At 50.9% G+C, this 15561-nt stretch overlaps 6 protein-coding genes across 6 annotated transcripts; 4 read left to right on the plus strand and 2 right to left on the minus strand.

Moving 5' to 3' along the window:
• Positions 1-505: 505 nt before the first annotated feature.
• On the plus strand, positions 506-1189 carry UCRPA7_5168 (putative progesterone binding protein; the record flags this gene model as incomplete). The annotated part of the gene is made up of 4 exons (XM_007917715.1): positions 506-596; positions 756-790; positions 846-903; positions 1008-1189. 4 exons carry the CDS (start codon positions 506-508, stop codon positions 1187-1189), a joined length of 366 nt encoding a protein of 121 aa, XP_007915906.1.
• Positions 1190-5252: 4063 nt separating this feature from the next.
• UCRPA7_5169 (putative mitochondrial metalloendopeptidase oma1 protein) lies at positions 5253-6031 on the plus strand (the record flags this gene model as incomplete). Its single annotated transcript, XM_007917716.1, has 2 exons — positions 5253-5840; positions 5891-6031. 2 exons carry the CDS (start codon positions 5253-5255, stop codon positions 6029-6031), a joined length of 729 nt encoding a protein of 242 aa, XP_007915907.1.
• A 588-nt stretch (positions 6032-6619) lies between these two features.
• On the plus strand, positions 6620-7002 carry UCRPA7_5170 (putative cytochrome b5 protein; the record flags this gene model as incomplete). Its single annotated transcript, XM_007917717.1, has 2 exons — positions 6620-6716; positions 6845-7002. The coding sequence occupies 2 exons, from the start codon at positions 6620-6622 to the stop codon at positions 7000-7002; spliced, it is 255 nt and encodes an 84-aa protein (XP_007915908.1).
• Positions 7003-8750: 1748 nt separating this feature from the next.
• Positions 8751-9226, minus strand: UCRPA7_5171 (putative membrane transporter protein; the record flags this gene model as incomplete). Its single annotated transcript, XM_007917718.1, has 2 exons — positions 8751-8854; positions 8923-9226. 2 exons carry the CDS (start codon positions 9224-9226, stop codon positions 8751-8753), a joined length of 408 nt encoding a protein of 135 aa, XP_007915909.1.
• A 1481-nt stretch (positions 9227-10707) lies between these two features.
• On the minus strand, positions 10708-12928 carry UCRPA7_5172 (putative autophagy-related protein 7 protein; the record flags this gene model as incomplete). The annotated part of the gene is made up of 3 exons (XM_007917719.1): positions 10708-12480; positions 12546-12654; positions 12723-12928. 3 exons carry the CDS (start codon positions 12926-12928, stop codon positions 10708-10710), a joined length of 2088 nt encoding a protein of 695 aa, XP_007915910.1.
• A 911-nt stretch (positions 12929-13839) lies between these two features.
• Positions 13840-15052, plus strand: UCRPA7_5173 (putative deoxycytidylate deaminase protein; the record flags this gene model as incomplete). The annotated part of the gene is made up of 3 exons (XM_007917720.1): positions 13840-13861; positions 13921-14954; positions 15008-15052. The coding sequence occupies 3 exons, from the start codon at positions 13840-13842 to the stop codon at positions 15050-15052; spliced, it is 1101 nt and encodes a 366-aa protein (XP_007915911.1).
• Between the last annotated feature and the right edge of the window lie 509 nt (positions 15053-15561).

The following is a 15561-nucleotide window of genomic DNA, read 5'->3' on the forward strand; positions in this document are numbered from 1 at the left end:
CGCAGCTATTGATGGGGCGATAGCTCCAAGCTTCGTTACATGCATGCATTCCGCTAGATTGGCTTATGACGTTTCGGGGGCTTCCTTAGGGGACCTCGCACTGATTGCTTCCTGCATAATGGCGCAATCAATCCTCCCTACCAGCTGTACCTTAGTATACCTAGGGATCCGTTTCCTCCACAGGTTGGCGAATCACAGGCTATGATTATCGATTGCTCGCCATCAGCGGGGACCCCACACTAAACCGTCAACCACAACTCCGAAACCGACTTGCACCGACCGAGGCTGTTTCAAGAGCTGTCCGGTCAAATAGCTTGTTGAGCCTCGTTTGTGATTGAGCCAAACAATATCTCTATCACACACGCATTTGCTCCTGAAGTAGCTGCATAGTGACGTGCATTCGGTTTGCTTTAGCGATCATTATTCTACTCGTCTCCCCCCCTCTCTCTCGACTTCCTCGACAACCGAAGAAAGCAGTCTCAAGCAAGGCAATATAGCCATAGAGATGGCCGCAAAATTTGAGCCCAAAACGCCAGTGCAGCTGGATCCGCCTAAAGATGACCCTATCTCTCTAGAAGAGCTCGCCAAGGCAGATGGTAAGTGCACTTTTCTCCCATGTTATCGGCTCTCTATCAATTCATCCCTGGATGGTCCATTTGTATGCCTCGCATGTCTGTCATCCGAACCGTGGACACATTCATTGACTTTTTTTCCCCCTTTCTCTCGCTGAGCTTTCTATTAATGTGAGTCAACAGGCAAAGCCGGAGGCAAATGCTACGTTGCCATTAAGGTATGATCCAGCTGAAGTTCACATTCTCATTGATGACCGAATCTAATTATCATAGGGCAAGGTATATGATGTGACTGGCAACAAGGCCTACCAACCTGGTGGTTCATACAACGGTATGTAATAGACTGAGTCCTAAGTTGAAGTGCTGGCTGCTGTGCCTGTGAACGTGACAGTAATCCGGCCAACCGTGTGGATTTACACTAATGTGACTTTATAGTGTTCGCTGGAAAGGATGCATCGCGAGCACTAGGGAAGACCTCGACCAAACCAGAGGATGTTCGGTCTGACTGGAAGGATCTGGGTGACAAGGAAAAGTCGACGTTGAATGACTGGGTGACGTTCTTCTCGAAGCGTTACAATGTTGTCGGCGTTGTCGAGGGAGCCACGAATTTAGAATGACTCGAGGAACGGCGGATGAGATACAGTCACTCTCTGTGATTTGAGAGATTTGAGAGATCTTCATACGTGTCATATCTGGTCGAGAATCTCAAGGGTTTTGTATCGACACGGTAACAGCTTCGCAAGCCGATGACATCGGGAAGAATCGCTAGAGCATTCATTATTTTTGGTTTAGGAACGCAAGCTCATTGAGTACGTCTGCTCGAGGCAATACAAAATTAAGCCAGGGAAAGCAAATTGATATTTGACACTTCTGATCATGAAAGTTGCGCAAACGTACAGTGCTTCCGGATTTCGTAACCCAGGCTTTGATTTCTTTTACAATCATATCCGCGTGTTACACTGCACAGCCACAAAATCCTTATACAAGCAAATTTCTAGGCCCATGCATGCATGGACGTAGTAGCCACGGCCGTTTTGTCGACTGTGCAAGATTCGCTCACACGGTTTGGAGTCTATAATCCATCATCGTGCTGAATATATTATACGGTCGAGAGGGTATCCTCAAGTCACGAAGAAGATCCAACAGGCGACTACTCAGAACAATGCCAATGCCTACATTAATATAAGCTATCAGAGGGCATGTTGAGAGCAATTCACCTGATGCTAAACGAAAGGCTCCTGATATTGAGTATTCAGTGTCACTTGGATCTTTCCTGACGATGTAAGGAAGTTCACAAAGTATTCCGTAGATCTTCACAAGAAGCTATGTGCTCGAAAGATTCGTTATAAGCTTGTTCAGGACTCTTAGTACCGAGATAAATCAAGCGAATCAACATCCCGTGTGAGCCGTCATATTTTTGCCGCCGTCATCGGTGCTTGTAACACGCAAGATGTCCGATATGATGTTTGCCGCCGTTCGGCTATCCGTCTCGAATATTCTGATAGTGACATTGTCTGCATGGCCCACATGGTCGCATCAGCAAGGTTACACTTCGGTAGAACACAGCAGCGAAATGTAGTCAGATTTAACTGACTTCACCATGGGACAGCAATCTAGGTGGACTTCGAATCTGCACGATGCATCGACTTTTCATTGCGGAGATTGATATTGAAAAGCCCTTTCGAAGAATGCCGTGACCAAACCATTTTTTAAATTTTAAATTCTAGATTTGAGACTGGCTGAACACACATGAGACCCTTGAAAATACGCCTCCAGATACAACCCCCTTCATCCTCTATCAGTGAGATGCCTAACTTTTGAGCTTCTAGCATCAATCAAGTTTGCAGCAATGACGCACAGCGATGTTTGTTTCCATGGGCATGGCTCTGGCCATCTTCCTTGCCTTACATAGTCAACATTAGCAGCTAATGAGAAGAAAACTCGATAGCTGGAAAGGCTTGTAATAAATAGGCTTACCATGCTAACTGCTGGGTCCAAGTTGTCCGTTCTACTGTGATTGCTGTGTTTGCGGTGTATGATTGGGACAGGGATTTGGCACCTCCCAGACATTCTTTAGGACTCTGACGCCACGACACCGGTGCCTTGGTTCGTTTCGGGCGAAGTGGCAGTAGCTCTTGAGCCTCACGCGTGAGCACCCGCAAGTAAAAAGATATTCGTCAAAATCGCACATTGTTGTTTGTGTACGAGACCTATTCCCAGAGAGCTTTGTTAGTTCAAGGGAATTTCTCTTGACAGATGGGCATACCGAACAACCAGACTTAGACAGCGTACAGCTACAATTGGTGCCTTTGACAATGAGATGGTCTGTGATATCCAAAGAGATCTGAAACGAGTTGGATCCACTATATACTCAACAGTATGATGTTTCTGTATGTTGCTATAGTTTTGAACTGGACGCTGGCGACGAGCATAAGATTGTTGCTCGCTGCTTTTCTTTGATGGAAAATGAAATCTGGCACATTTATACTCTTCCCAGACCTTCCTCTCTCCTCACCATTCTATATGTAATTAACAAATCCATGTACGCATTGACTCTATGACCTGATGAATGTTAGTCATCCTCAACAATGATGCATCTTTGGGGCTCCAGAGCAATGCAGTCAGTTGTAAGTAGGCTTGCTGCTTGGGAGCAATACATGCAGGAGTCATCAGCCATTGATTATGCGCTGGCATCCATGATCTATCATATTCATCATATTCCTCGCCACGACAACCGAAGCAGCCTCGCATTTGACGACCTATACAAAGGCCTAGCCCAGGCGAAGCATTGATCACCAGGCAAGAGCAGCTATGCTGCACTGGGTAGCGGCGGTAGCAGTCATGGCACGGTTCACCAAGGTAGCACAGACACATGGCAGCAGTTGAACAACTACCCAGGCATCGATATCGTAAGACAGCAGTGATGAAAAGCATGAGAGAAACCTAGACATGTTCTTGTACAATGTGAAGATAGGGAAAGGGTGGCTGTCGCGTCTCAAAGTGTATTGTAAGAGCGGGGAGAGATGCTATGTGACCCTCCACCACATTCCTACCACCTCAATGTTGATATAGAGCCTTTCACGGCGGTGTACAGTAGGAGAACAAAGCACATGTTCGAGGAGTCCCAGGGAAGATGACGATATGCCGCGTAGATGCCCACTACAGCATTGTCGCACAGGTTCTAGCAGCCCTCCGGCAGAACAAGCAGCCAGTGTCTGTGATCTGAGCTTCAATCAATACAAAATTCTCGGTTAGCCATAATCTCGCGGATGGCAACCGGAGCGGGCCGGTGATCGGGCGTTGAACATGTGAACAAGTAACGGATGCAAGTGACGCAAGCCCTTAGCAAACACCGTCATGCATATGATTTCGAAAGCACCCGTACATTGTTAAAGCACCTCGGCTTTATGATATATCTCTCAATTCTGGATGCTTTCTCTTAAACAGAGGCTCTTGAGTCTGAAAGAGATTTCGACGTTTAGTACGCAGCGTTCTAGCGTTTGCCCCTGGTTTTATTCCATTAAGGTCAGCCCAGACCGGGCAACTGACAGGTCATATCTGAGACATGCAGTACCTGCCAAACAGAATCGACGCAGGAGGATTCTGCAGGCTACCGTACAAGGAAGCTTTACATTGGCTGAGGAGGTCTCTCGGCAGCATTTGTTTCGGATGTATGGTCTGGAAAGCATCAATTCTTCGGCAGCATGGAAGATCTGGGAACGCCACTCGGGCTGATGCGACTTGGAAATCATACAAGGAATCCAGGAGCCTGGTCAGCGCAGGAAACCCTCTTTGTTTAAGACTTTAGCCGCCACCGCCAGATGGTCGATGACATCTGAACTCAGGGGTTGAGTGGTGGCTGGGCAGGGTTGGCCTATGATCGTGACATTTTCTGCCACAGATATGAACCAAAAAATAAAAAAAAGGAAAGACCGACATTCAGTTGGAGGCAATCATGTCAGCAGAATCAACACATCGCGTGCCCTGAAACATTGTCGACGATGGAAGTGGTAGTGAGAGGATAGGGGTATCGTACTACCGGGGATATGCGGGAAGCAAGTCAAGCCATCGTTACACGAATCGCTCGCCGTAAATCCACCGACCTAAAAAGAAAGACCCACTATCGCCAGCGAGGGCGATGACACACCTGAGCAGAGAGCTAACCCCGAGCCGGTGAGCTTCTTCACAAAGGCGCCCGGGCCGGCTGGGAGATTTGCCCAGCTGACGCACCTTCCAACTCTCAGACGGCGATTGCTGCTACTGGAAACGCCGACAATGCTTCCACGTCGGCTGCTCGTTGTTCGAGTTCCAGCCTTTCGGCCTGCGACTCCGCGATGCTGCAATGCCTCCCCTAGAGTGCCTGTCCGTCCATTTGCGTTCCATTCTCCGCTAGCACAGCCGACCATCGCCTCGAAACTTCCGTCCTCACGACGTCTCTTCTCACAAACTCCCCGACGACTCCAGCGCTACGATCATGACCCTCGCCTCCAGAACGCTAAGCCGCTCGTCACCACGGGGCAGCTCGGGCGCATAGCTCGCAGCCGTAATACACATGGCGTGATAGTTGTAGCAACCCTAGCAGCGGTGGTCTTCTACTTCAGTAATTTACAGACAGTGCCTGTCAGCGGCCGAAAGCGTTTCAATTGCTTCAGCGAGGAGAGCGTCCAAGAAGTTAGCGAAATGCAATACAAACGAGTTCTCTACGAGGTTGAGCACGGCGGGGCGCGCTTTCTGCCCGAATGGGATCCGAGGACTTTGATGGTCAAAAGAGTGATGAAGCGCCTCATTCCCGTGAGCGGCATGGAAGATCAGAACTGGGAGGTCATGGTCATTGATGATCCGCAAACAGCCAATGCATTCGTCCTCCCTGGTGGCAAGGTCTTCGTCTACAGCGGTATCATGCCCTTGATACGGAATGAGAGCGGGCTTGCTGCAGTCCTGGGCCATGAAATAGCACATAATCTGGCGGAACATATTGCAGAGCGTTTATCGCAGTCAATAGGCGTGAACATCCTGCTTGGAAGCCTGCTATTGCTCTCAGTAGCCATTCCCGGCGGGCTGTTTGTGGTGCAGTTCTTTGGCGGCGGTCTCCTCGATGTCCTTTTCTCACGCCCGATGAACCGGCTTCAGGAGAGCGAAGCCGATTATATTGGGCTCATGATGATGGCCGAGGCGTGCTACGATCCGCGAGAGGCGGTGGATTTCTGGAAGAGAATGGACCGACAACAACAAATACAGCCGCCGGAATGGATAAGCACTCATCCCTCGGTATGTTCATTATAAAATCATCTCCTCAGAGTACTGCTAACGTTAGATAGAATCAACATCGCATACAGAAGATCACGGATTGGCTCCCGAAAGCCATTGAAAAGCGGGAGGCAAGTGATTGCTCCGGTACTCAGGGATTCGCAGAAATGTTCAGGAGAGCATTAGATTTGGGAACTGTCATGAGCACCTAGATGTATATCAGACTCCACTTTGTCTACATTTTGCATAGAAAGGGCATTTGGGAAGAGGGGCGTCGAGCATCTGGGACTTTGGCGACTGGACCATAGAGGTATAGCGCACTGAGGCGTCAATTGTAGCATTCTGCGAATCTACTAGATGATCACGACTCATTCATATGCGCTCGGGATGTATGTGATGTTGAATCCACCAAAGACATGTCTATCTAAACTTGAACATGTTCATATGTGAGACTCGCTGGGGGATGCTATGACGGGGTCGTCAATTGCTTGTCACCCTGGCCGGGAGCTAAAACATTGAGCAGAGTTGCCGAGGTCCAACGTGCTAGCAGGCGGCTTACCCCAGATCCACCTCGGCCAAACAGCTTTAGAGCATTTACAATCAACACTCCTCCACATTCGCATCTCGTCTTCAATCATCCCGAGGAACGATTGAAGTGAAGACGACAAACAACAAGACGCCTGTTGGGACCTCCGAAGAAACAGTATAGGAGTCTCGGGTCGAGGAAACGCCACTGCAGACTCGTTGTCATACCCTTCCACGTGCCACCCCGCCTTTTCACACGCCACGGCTCTTCAAACATGTCAGAATCATACTCCACGGCCGACGTCGCCAAGCACAAAGATGAGGCCAACCGCATGTGGATCATCGTGGATACAGGAGTTTATGATGTAACAGGTAAGTCCTCTCACTCCGATTCACATCCCCGCGGAAGACTCTGCACCCTTCTATTGAATCCGAGAGAGCCAAGTCCGGGGCCGTGAAGGGATGAGCGAGGGAGTCAGACTGCTGACGCAGGCTCACAGACTTTGCCGATGAGCATCCCGGTGGAGCGAAGATTCTGAAGCGCATGGCTGGCAAGGATGCATCCAAGTCATTCTGGAAGTACCACAGCCAGAAAGTGCTGGACAAGTACGGCGAGAAATTGAAGGTTGGCTCGGTCAAAGAGAGCGCGAAGCTGTAGATAGCATGCGAAGAAGTTACTGTGGCTTAGGCGTATCTTCATTTGGGAATGCAATTGGTTTGGGAGAGCTCTGGCCACATCTTGGAGGAACGATTCATCATACCGCATTCAATGTCTGAAGATATCATGGCATATGGAGTGGTTTGCAATAGGTTATAGACCTAGATTTTCCAAGATTTTGTATGTGATCTTCGCGGAGAGATGATCAGATCGATTGAGAATATATCCATTCTACATACGTGTCTATAACAAAACTACAACCTCTGTCTGCCACGTGTCTCAATAGGGATTAAGCACATGCCTAAAAACGCTGCAAAAATGAGCGCTCCTGAGAGGTATATAGGGGTAGTAGTGCCATCTCCTGGGATGCCGGCCGCAATAAGCGGCGCTACCAGACCAGTCATCCTGTTGAGAAAGCTAGCGACTCCTGTCCCAGCACCTCGGACGGGAGCTGGGAAGATCTCCGGAGTGAAAGCGTACAAGACGCCGTACATGATATTTTGTGAAAACGCCTCGATGCAAGAGAATGCCAGCTGTGATGTTGATGATCTGCCATAAATGACGAACAGGAAAAGGAAGACTGCGGATACCAAGGTTGAAATTGCAAGCGTGCCACGTCGTCCTAGAAAAGGCGATTTGTGGTCTACAGTGTAGGCTGCTAGCAAACTGCCAGGAACGCCAACAATACTGGTAATGGCATAATTCCGGTAAGTCTCTCCGGTGACTTCAGTGGCGAGAGCCTCATCCGTGGATGACGTTGAGCCTCCATGAGAAAGATATTGCGGCAGGAAAGCATTGAAGAGCGGATAGCCCATCCCTATCGTGGCCCAGCAGAACCAAATTATCGCGGTCGCCATGCCCAGCTTGCGATTACTAAACAGCGGCCGTATGCGAGCTGTGGAAAAGGCCTCCAGTTTGTTCTTGAGTATATTTGTTGTCGACAGCCGTCTCGCTGACTGAGAACTCGACTCGTTGTCTGCCACAGCATCCATTATCTCCTCAGTGAGCCACGTTTTTGCTCCGTTTCTGAAAGCAATCCCGTGAACGACTGCAACAGCCTCGGCTTGTCTGCCTTTAGAGAGCAAATATTTCGGCGACTCAAAGAGCTGAAAAATGAAAAAGCGTATGATGAACATCATGAAGGTGACCGCGCCGATGGTCATGACAAAATATCTCCATCCCTCGTCCGCTGGCCAGTTCGCAATGAAGAACCAAGCGAAAAGAGATGAGCTCAGCTGTCCAATGGGCCACCAGACAGACAACAGAGTCAACAAGGAGCTCGATGCATCTGGGAGGAACTCCAAGAATAGGGCTCCATCCACGGGCAGATTTCCTCCAACCCCGAATCCCAATGCGGCAAACAAAACACAAACACCACCCCAGCTTGATGCATATGCAGAGGCAATGCCGAAGACGCTGGTAATTAGTAAAGTGCAATTGAAAGCAATGCGCCGTCCCATGATATCAGATCCAATGCCCCAACAGAAACTCCCAAAACATAACCCGAGAAACAGCGAACTGGTTGTGTATCGGACCTTTTTTTCTGAGACACCAAATTCAGCGGAGAGGGACGGCAGCGTTAGTGAGACACCCTGTCTTCGATATTAGTAAAACGTGTTGCTTGGAATGCTAAATCACGTATCCCTAGCTGGGATTACAGAGATTTAAATGGACTTCTCACCTGCATCCAAAGGCTATTAAAGGTGAACCGCTGTTAGTGACTTTTCTAAATATCAAATTTGAACAACTTACTTATCTGCAAACCAGCCAAAGCCGCACAAGACGAACAATTGCCAATTATATCTGCCCATACCAATATCTTGCATGGCCTTATTGATGAGCTTGGATTTCACTGTGCCAAGTTAGCACATGGGCAGTATTCTCAGCAGCTAATTCTGCTGCAGAAAATGAAGCACTGACTCTCGTATTCCGTCCATTTGCCCTTGCCACCTCTGCGAACCTCTCTCCTCAATCCGGCAATACTGTACTCGCAGGCACTCATTTCCAGCATTCCGGTGCCCTCATGCTCGCGAGCCTTGCCGCCTTCGCCGTCCGAGATAGAAGCCTCGTCGCCGTCGTCGTGCTCGTCATCCGGTAGCTCCTCATATTCGGTTCGCCCGGAGCGAGCCGAGTGACTGTGCAGATGCGCCTCCTCCAGTGAGATGAGAACGCCGGCGTAGTCCTCAACGGACTCAGCCCGCGTGCCGCGCCATAGCCTCGTCATGCTATCGTAGCCTCGTAGCCTCGCGGGTCTACCGACTGAAGCCTCCTCGCGACTCTGCTCCTGCCTTACGGCGCCTATAATCCTGGAGAGGAATCTAAAGCGCCGGTTCCTAGGTGTTCGGTCTTTAACACTGCAACGATTGAAACTCGGTGATACACTGCCTCCACGTGATGGCTGGCGATGTGAGACACTCTCGGGGGTCAAGTGCAACGATAGTTGCGGGCAGCCGTCCCGAAACTGTAACGAGATCGGCAGTACAAAGGGCAGGGACTTCTAGCCTCCTTCTAGATCAATCTTCAACAAAACGCTGCCGGGCCGTAGGACACCGCTCTACATCATGCTCCTTGATGACTTGTGGCTTACGGTCAGTCTCTCGTGGCCTCGTAAGATTTCTGATAAAAATATTGGAGGTGGAAAAGAAAAAATCCGAGGATCTTCTCGGGCTTGAATTGTCATTTGTCATGGAACAGCATGCTGACCCTGGGCCTTGCAGGCCACGGGAACCAGTAAGGAGCGGACGGATACGCTAAGCCCCCCCGGCCGACCTGAATCCTGGACGTGGCATCCTGCAGCGGTTCCCCCAGGGTGCTGCCTCCACTTTCTGCGAGCCGTCTGCCTTGGGTAGGTCTTAATTCTGCATCGGACTGACTTGATGTTCAGTTCAGTGAGCTATCATACCCCAGGTAGGCTGGTCCTGCGCTATCTAGATACGATGGCCATGATACTCCAGGCAGCGGTGTGCAGTTCCAGCAGGCTAGCCCCCACACTATGTGATCGTGCCACCTGATAACATGCAGCACTCGTTCAATGTCTCCAAAGGTAGCATTATCTCACTTGACCCTGCTGGTTAGGCCCGGCAGGTCTGCTGATTTCCGAAGCGGGGTCGCTATTTCGATCAACGTGGGGTGCATGTACAATGCTACAGGGGTCTCCACAGCGCGGTCAAAGAATGTAATGCGCTGTAGGATATAATTCAATTAGAGTCGAAGAACTGGATCCTATTGCTTCATCTGAAAAGTCTTTGCACTTTTTGTCTATCACTATAGACAACTGTTGGTACAGTGTTGTATGTTGGACTTCTTACGCCAACGAATGTATCCCAGTCGCAGCCGATAGAAAGAGGTAGCCTTCCTTCCCTGAGCCGATATAACGCCGTATCCTCTCAATAGGATCCAAGGGTTGGGACAAGAGAAGACTCCCGTCCGTGATATCGCAGTCCGCCATATCCGAGACTTTGCCCAGTTTTCGCCGGTCCTGATAATACGCCTACCAAATCTGATCCTTGCGTGTGCTATTCGACGACTGTTGTGGTGGGCGAAGCTGGTCCCGGCAAGCTCGTCAGTTGATTTGTAGGTTGCCAACCCTCACCGCATCCTTGGTGGCTGGTAGCGGCCGGTAATCAACGGTCTATAGCGATACCAAACACCTGATGAGCCGTCGTCCGAGGGGTAGGATTCCGATAGTTGGAGATACTCGGTGGCCTAGACCAACACCCCCTCTCCATCTTCCTCTCCCTCGTCTTCCTCCTCGCTGAATTCGACATCGGCTGCCATCTCCTCTGCTCTGCGCTGCACGTCTGCCAGCCCGGAGAGCTCTGCCACATACTCCCGGTCATCAAGAGCCTTCTTGACAAAGTGCCAGCCGTCATTCTTGTAAGCCCAAATAATCGGCATGCTACATGCGCTGCAGCAGGGATATGACTGGCCCTTGATGATCATGTTCTGGAAGTTGGACAAAAAGCCACGGACTTGATGCGGAACGATGCCAAGAGCGTGTTCTGGCGGGTCTCGCTCATACGTCGACGAGGATGAGGGCACAGGAGCTGGCGCATGCTCCTTGAGAGGGTGCTGCAGGATGCTCACCAGCAATTCGACGAGCAGGGCTGATGCGATTGCCGCCACGCCTGGGCGAGTTACGGTACATTGCTGATCAAGCGTTTGGTCCTTGACTGAGTCTGCTGGTGCGACTACGTCATTGCAGAAGTAGCACCCAAGAGTCTGCTCAGTTCCGTCTTTCGGCGTGGCTCCATGTCGCATCACGACATATGTGTCAAAGCCTAGCGCAGCATTCACAACAATCTTCCCCGCCGCTTTGCCCATGAGCGTAGGCAGCCATCTTGACTCTCGGGTGTCCATCAAGAGGAAGATAACGTCGTGGTTATCGATCAGCTCCTGCAGCTTGTCGAAGTCCGCCTTGGTCCTTGCCTCGTCCGTTAGAGGATGACCAAGCATGGGTACAGATAGTACATGGCCCTCTGCATCGACTCCAGGGTAAATTGCTTTCAGAGACTCGGCAGCTCGGATAGCTTTTGGAGCACCACCGTTCAGGCAGTCTTTGAATTCGAAGAGAGGTTGCCGCACCGGATTGGAGAATGAGACTGAGCCGTTATCCACGAAAGTGATCTTGCGTACACCCCATCCCATCAGGTTTCGAGAGACATAGCTGCCTAGAGTTCCAGCTCCGAGAAGTAGACAGGACGTATTCTTGATAATATCGAGATTAAGATTGGGAGATATACGCCATTTCATAAGCTTCAGGTTCAAGTCCACAGCTTGGTCAGCCAGACGTCCGGGGTCCATGTATTCTGCAAGATTCGCTTGACGTGGAAGGAGTTTCCCGGTACCATTTCGCTCCCATCCTGTCACCTTCGGCATCGTGGTCGTTTCAAGATTATCCACCTCGTCCATAGCGAGAGTCATGATGATGCTCCGGGCTTCGTGCCTCCGTGCTTGCACATCACGGTAACACAGGATCTGTACCTTTGTGAGGTGAAAGCGCTGGCGAATGAGAACTAGTAGGTTGCGGAGCGGCCATGATGGATGCTCTGGGTAGTTTGACGGGTCTACGAATGCGACGAAGCGATCTTCCTCTGGGACGCCATCGAAGAAACCCCCCGACTCGGCCTGTCGCAAGCTTCCGATTTCCCACTTATAGCCAATGTCGTCTGGCGGGTCGATTGGTGATTTCGGTCGAGTTTCACCACCTCTGACCTTCTTAGCAAGGAAGAAGCCGTGCTCTCTGCTGTCCACCATATATCTCCATGTTCCGATTCGCTCCACCAACGCCGTGCTCTCTTTGGAATCCAGGTGCGCGATCGGGCCAACTCTCTTCCATTGAGGGGTAGAGTGAAGAGCTGGAAACGCAAACCAGTACGTGAATCGGTACTTCTTAAGGTCGGCGAAGGATAGTACGGTGAATGATGACAGAAGAGAGGGAACGGAGTAGATAGTGCCGTCCTTGATTGCATCCCAGATCTGTGAAGAGCCCCGTTAGCAACCGGCTCTAGATATTGTTTGTATGGCAAGAAAGAAATACTAACTTGCTGACCAGCTTGGTTAAGCATGGCGTTCTTATCTGCGTTCTTGAACGCTTCAATCGTATTGACATTGCGAATCAAGCCTTCGGCCCGGCTCTGACCTAGGGGCACCCTTTTGTGACGGAGTTAGTGGACTTGGGCAACTTCAGATTGGATCAGTAACAAATGCCTCCTACGTACTGACTGCTCGTGAGTGCATTTCCTAGAATCTGCATCTTCGTACTAGCATCGGGTTCTGCGCCAGCGCGTGGCTCGTAGAGACCAAGAATGAAGCGAGCCGAGTCATCGAGCTTGTCGTGATCGAGCTTCGACGTCATGAGGGCCGAGTAAAAGGGCAGCTCAATCTGCGACGCAAAGGTCGCAAACTGGAGAGGCTGCGGCTCCATATTGTGTGAGTTGTATGCTTTCGTTCTTCCAAATCCTGCCAGGTCTTTGAAGTAAATGACGTCGGAAACGATTCGTTTTAGGCGTTCAGGGCAAGAGTTTCGATCGAACGGCGCTTCAACCTGGAGGGAAGAAAGACTGTGGAATCTGAAGACTATAGCATATTGTTAGTATGACGAATGCGAGCAGGCAGGCAAAGATGACTCTCACATCGCGGCTCCAGTGAGGGAGAATGACAAATGGAGGGGTTGAGCTATGATGAGGAGTCGAGGGACTGTGGGAGGCCCCTGCTCCTTTAAAGAGCTGGGACTGGAAGAGGAAGAAGTCGACCGAGGTCAGCTGCTGGGCGTCGCAGGCTCGATAGATGTAGTCATGGAGAGACGGAGAAACGTCACGGGTCGAAAGTGGTGGAGTGATCGAGGAATAAGGCAAGCAACCAGACCAACCTTAGGTACCGATGGTACAATATAGTGCAGTACCCCTCTCGGGCGGCGGCACAAGGGAAGATGGGTGGTGGTGGTGGTGGTGGTGGATTACGGGAGCTCCCACCTGAGGTGCCCTGCAGCTTACCTTAGCGACTTCTGGGTGCTCCGCCCCTGCCATGTCCCAGGCTGCTGGTCATGCGGAGTGAGTGCCCGGGCAATGAGGTACCTTAGGTGCCAGCCTCAATGCCTTGCCGCTACCCCACCGGCTGATTCTCGGCGTCTGCCCTCCGCGTTCTGTTCGTGTAGATGGACCACTACCAGCCCTAACTAACCGCGTCTGAGAAAAAGCGCGTTTCATGAGACTCGAGGCTGAACACTCCGCAACTTATAGCCTCCCATGGGCCGAACCCGAAGTTAACATTGACTATACTCCTAAATATAGGGTAAAACATTGTCTCGCTTACCCTGGCGACCTAGAACTAGCCAAGATGCTCATTGGTATCTCCGGCAGTACGCATTTCTTAGTCCCTGTTGCTAGAGGCCTTTAAACACTGACAAAGAACTTACAGGCATATGCGCTGGGAAGAAGACGGTTGCACAGTATTTGGTGGATCATCATGGCTTCAGGCACCTTCACATTGAGCCCCAAATAGATTCAAAGAGGAATGGGATCTCGTCCTCAGCTGAGGACGCCGCGGCTGGTATAGACTCGAATGTAATCAACGGTCAGAAGGATGAAGGAGCCCTGGAGAGCTACCGGCATTCCCAGCTATCCTTGCGAAGCTCCCGCACGTCCCTCTCCTTTCCTACAGCAGACGATCTCTTAGAGTTCGTCACAAAGAGCTGGCGAGACCGATGGGTAACGACCGACATTCCCAGCGAGGCCGTTTTAGACATTTACCACCGGCGGCCCTTCTTTGTCCTCATCAGCGTGGACGCCCCTCTCAACGTGCGGTGGCAGCGCTTCCAGCGGCGGCATCGGCAAAGCAAGATTGCCTCGTTCGAGGACTTTGCGGCCGCCTCTGACGCACACCTCTACGACCCGGACAACGGTCACCTGCCGCTGATGTCGCGGGCAAGTGTCCGCCTCCTCAACACCTCCTCGGACCTGGCACACCTCTACGCGACCCTCGGTAAGGTCGACCTGCTCAACGAGGACCGTCTGCGGCCCTCGTGGGACACGTACTTCATGGCGCTGGCGTCGCTCGCCGCGCAGCGGTCTAATTGCATGAAGCGGCGCGTGGGATGCGTGCTCGTGCGCGAGAAGCGAGTGATCAGCACGGGCTACAACGGCACGCCCCGAGGCATCCGCAACTGCGGCGAAGGCGGGTGTCCTCGATGCAATGAGGGCCAGGGATCAGGGCACGGTCTGGCAACATGTCTATGTATCCATGCCGAGGAGAACGCGCTACTGGAGGCTGGACGAGAGCGCATCCGCGAGGGGGCCATATTGTACTGCGATACATGTCCTTGTCTCACCTGTAGCATAAAGATTGCACAGGTAGGCATCAGCGAGGTTGTCTATAGCCAAGGCTACAGTATGGATACCGAGACCGCTGCTGTTTTCACGCAGGCAGGTGTCAAATTACGCCAGTTCGTGCCGGTGAGTTCTATTGCCATTCATTGATTTTGGAAAATGCTAACAGTAGCATCTAGCCCGCAAATGGATTGATCCACCTAGAGAAGATGGAGTTGTACTAGACATGGCGTATATGTGGCGTGTTACTATAAATTATCATGATAATGGCAAGCCATATAGCTCTATGAGAAGAAGATTCCTCTTTTCAACCAGAATACTAGTCGAGACTCCTTATTCGGGCTGAAATGGATTGAACTCGTTTTCTAGCATTAAAAAATCATAACATTCAGCTTGTGCTTGCCCATATACAGTGTCATAGAACCGTAAAGGCTTAAATTCCACTTAGGGGGAGAACAGCCAAGGACCATAGGGCAGAGTTGGGATACGAGTGATTGACGGATAAAGCCCACAGCTCGAGGTCGACATCGTAGTATTTGCTGATAAAAAAAAGGCCAAAAAATTTCAGGCCGAAGTGGCCTTACTCGAAACCGAACAGATCGTGTTTTGCTGTGGTACTGCGTCAAGTGCGCTCATCCGGTCCCAGAAGGGCCTCAGAAGGCGTCTAGAGTTTTCAGCCTCCAGATATATACCACTTGACCACCCCAACAGATATTGGTCCTCGCCCTTATTT

Source organism: Phaeoacremonium minimum (assembly GCF_000392275.1).
Source record: "Phaeoacremonium minimum UCRPA7 unplaced genomic scaffold PA7_03_scaffold_405, whole genome shotgun sequence".
Taxonomy (NCBI): domain Eukaryota; kingdom Fungi; phylum Ascomycota; class Sordariomycetes; order Togniniales; family Togniniaceae; genus Phaeoacremonium; species Phaeoacremonium minimum.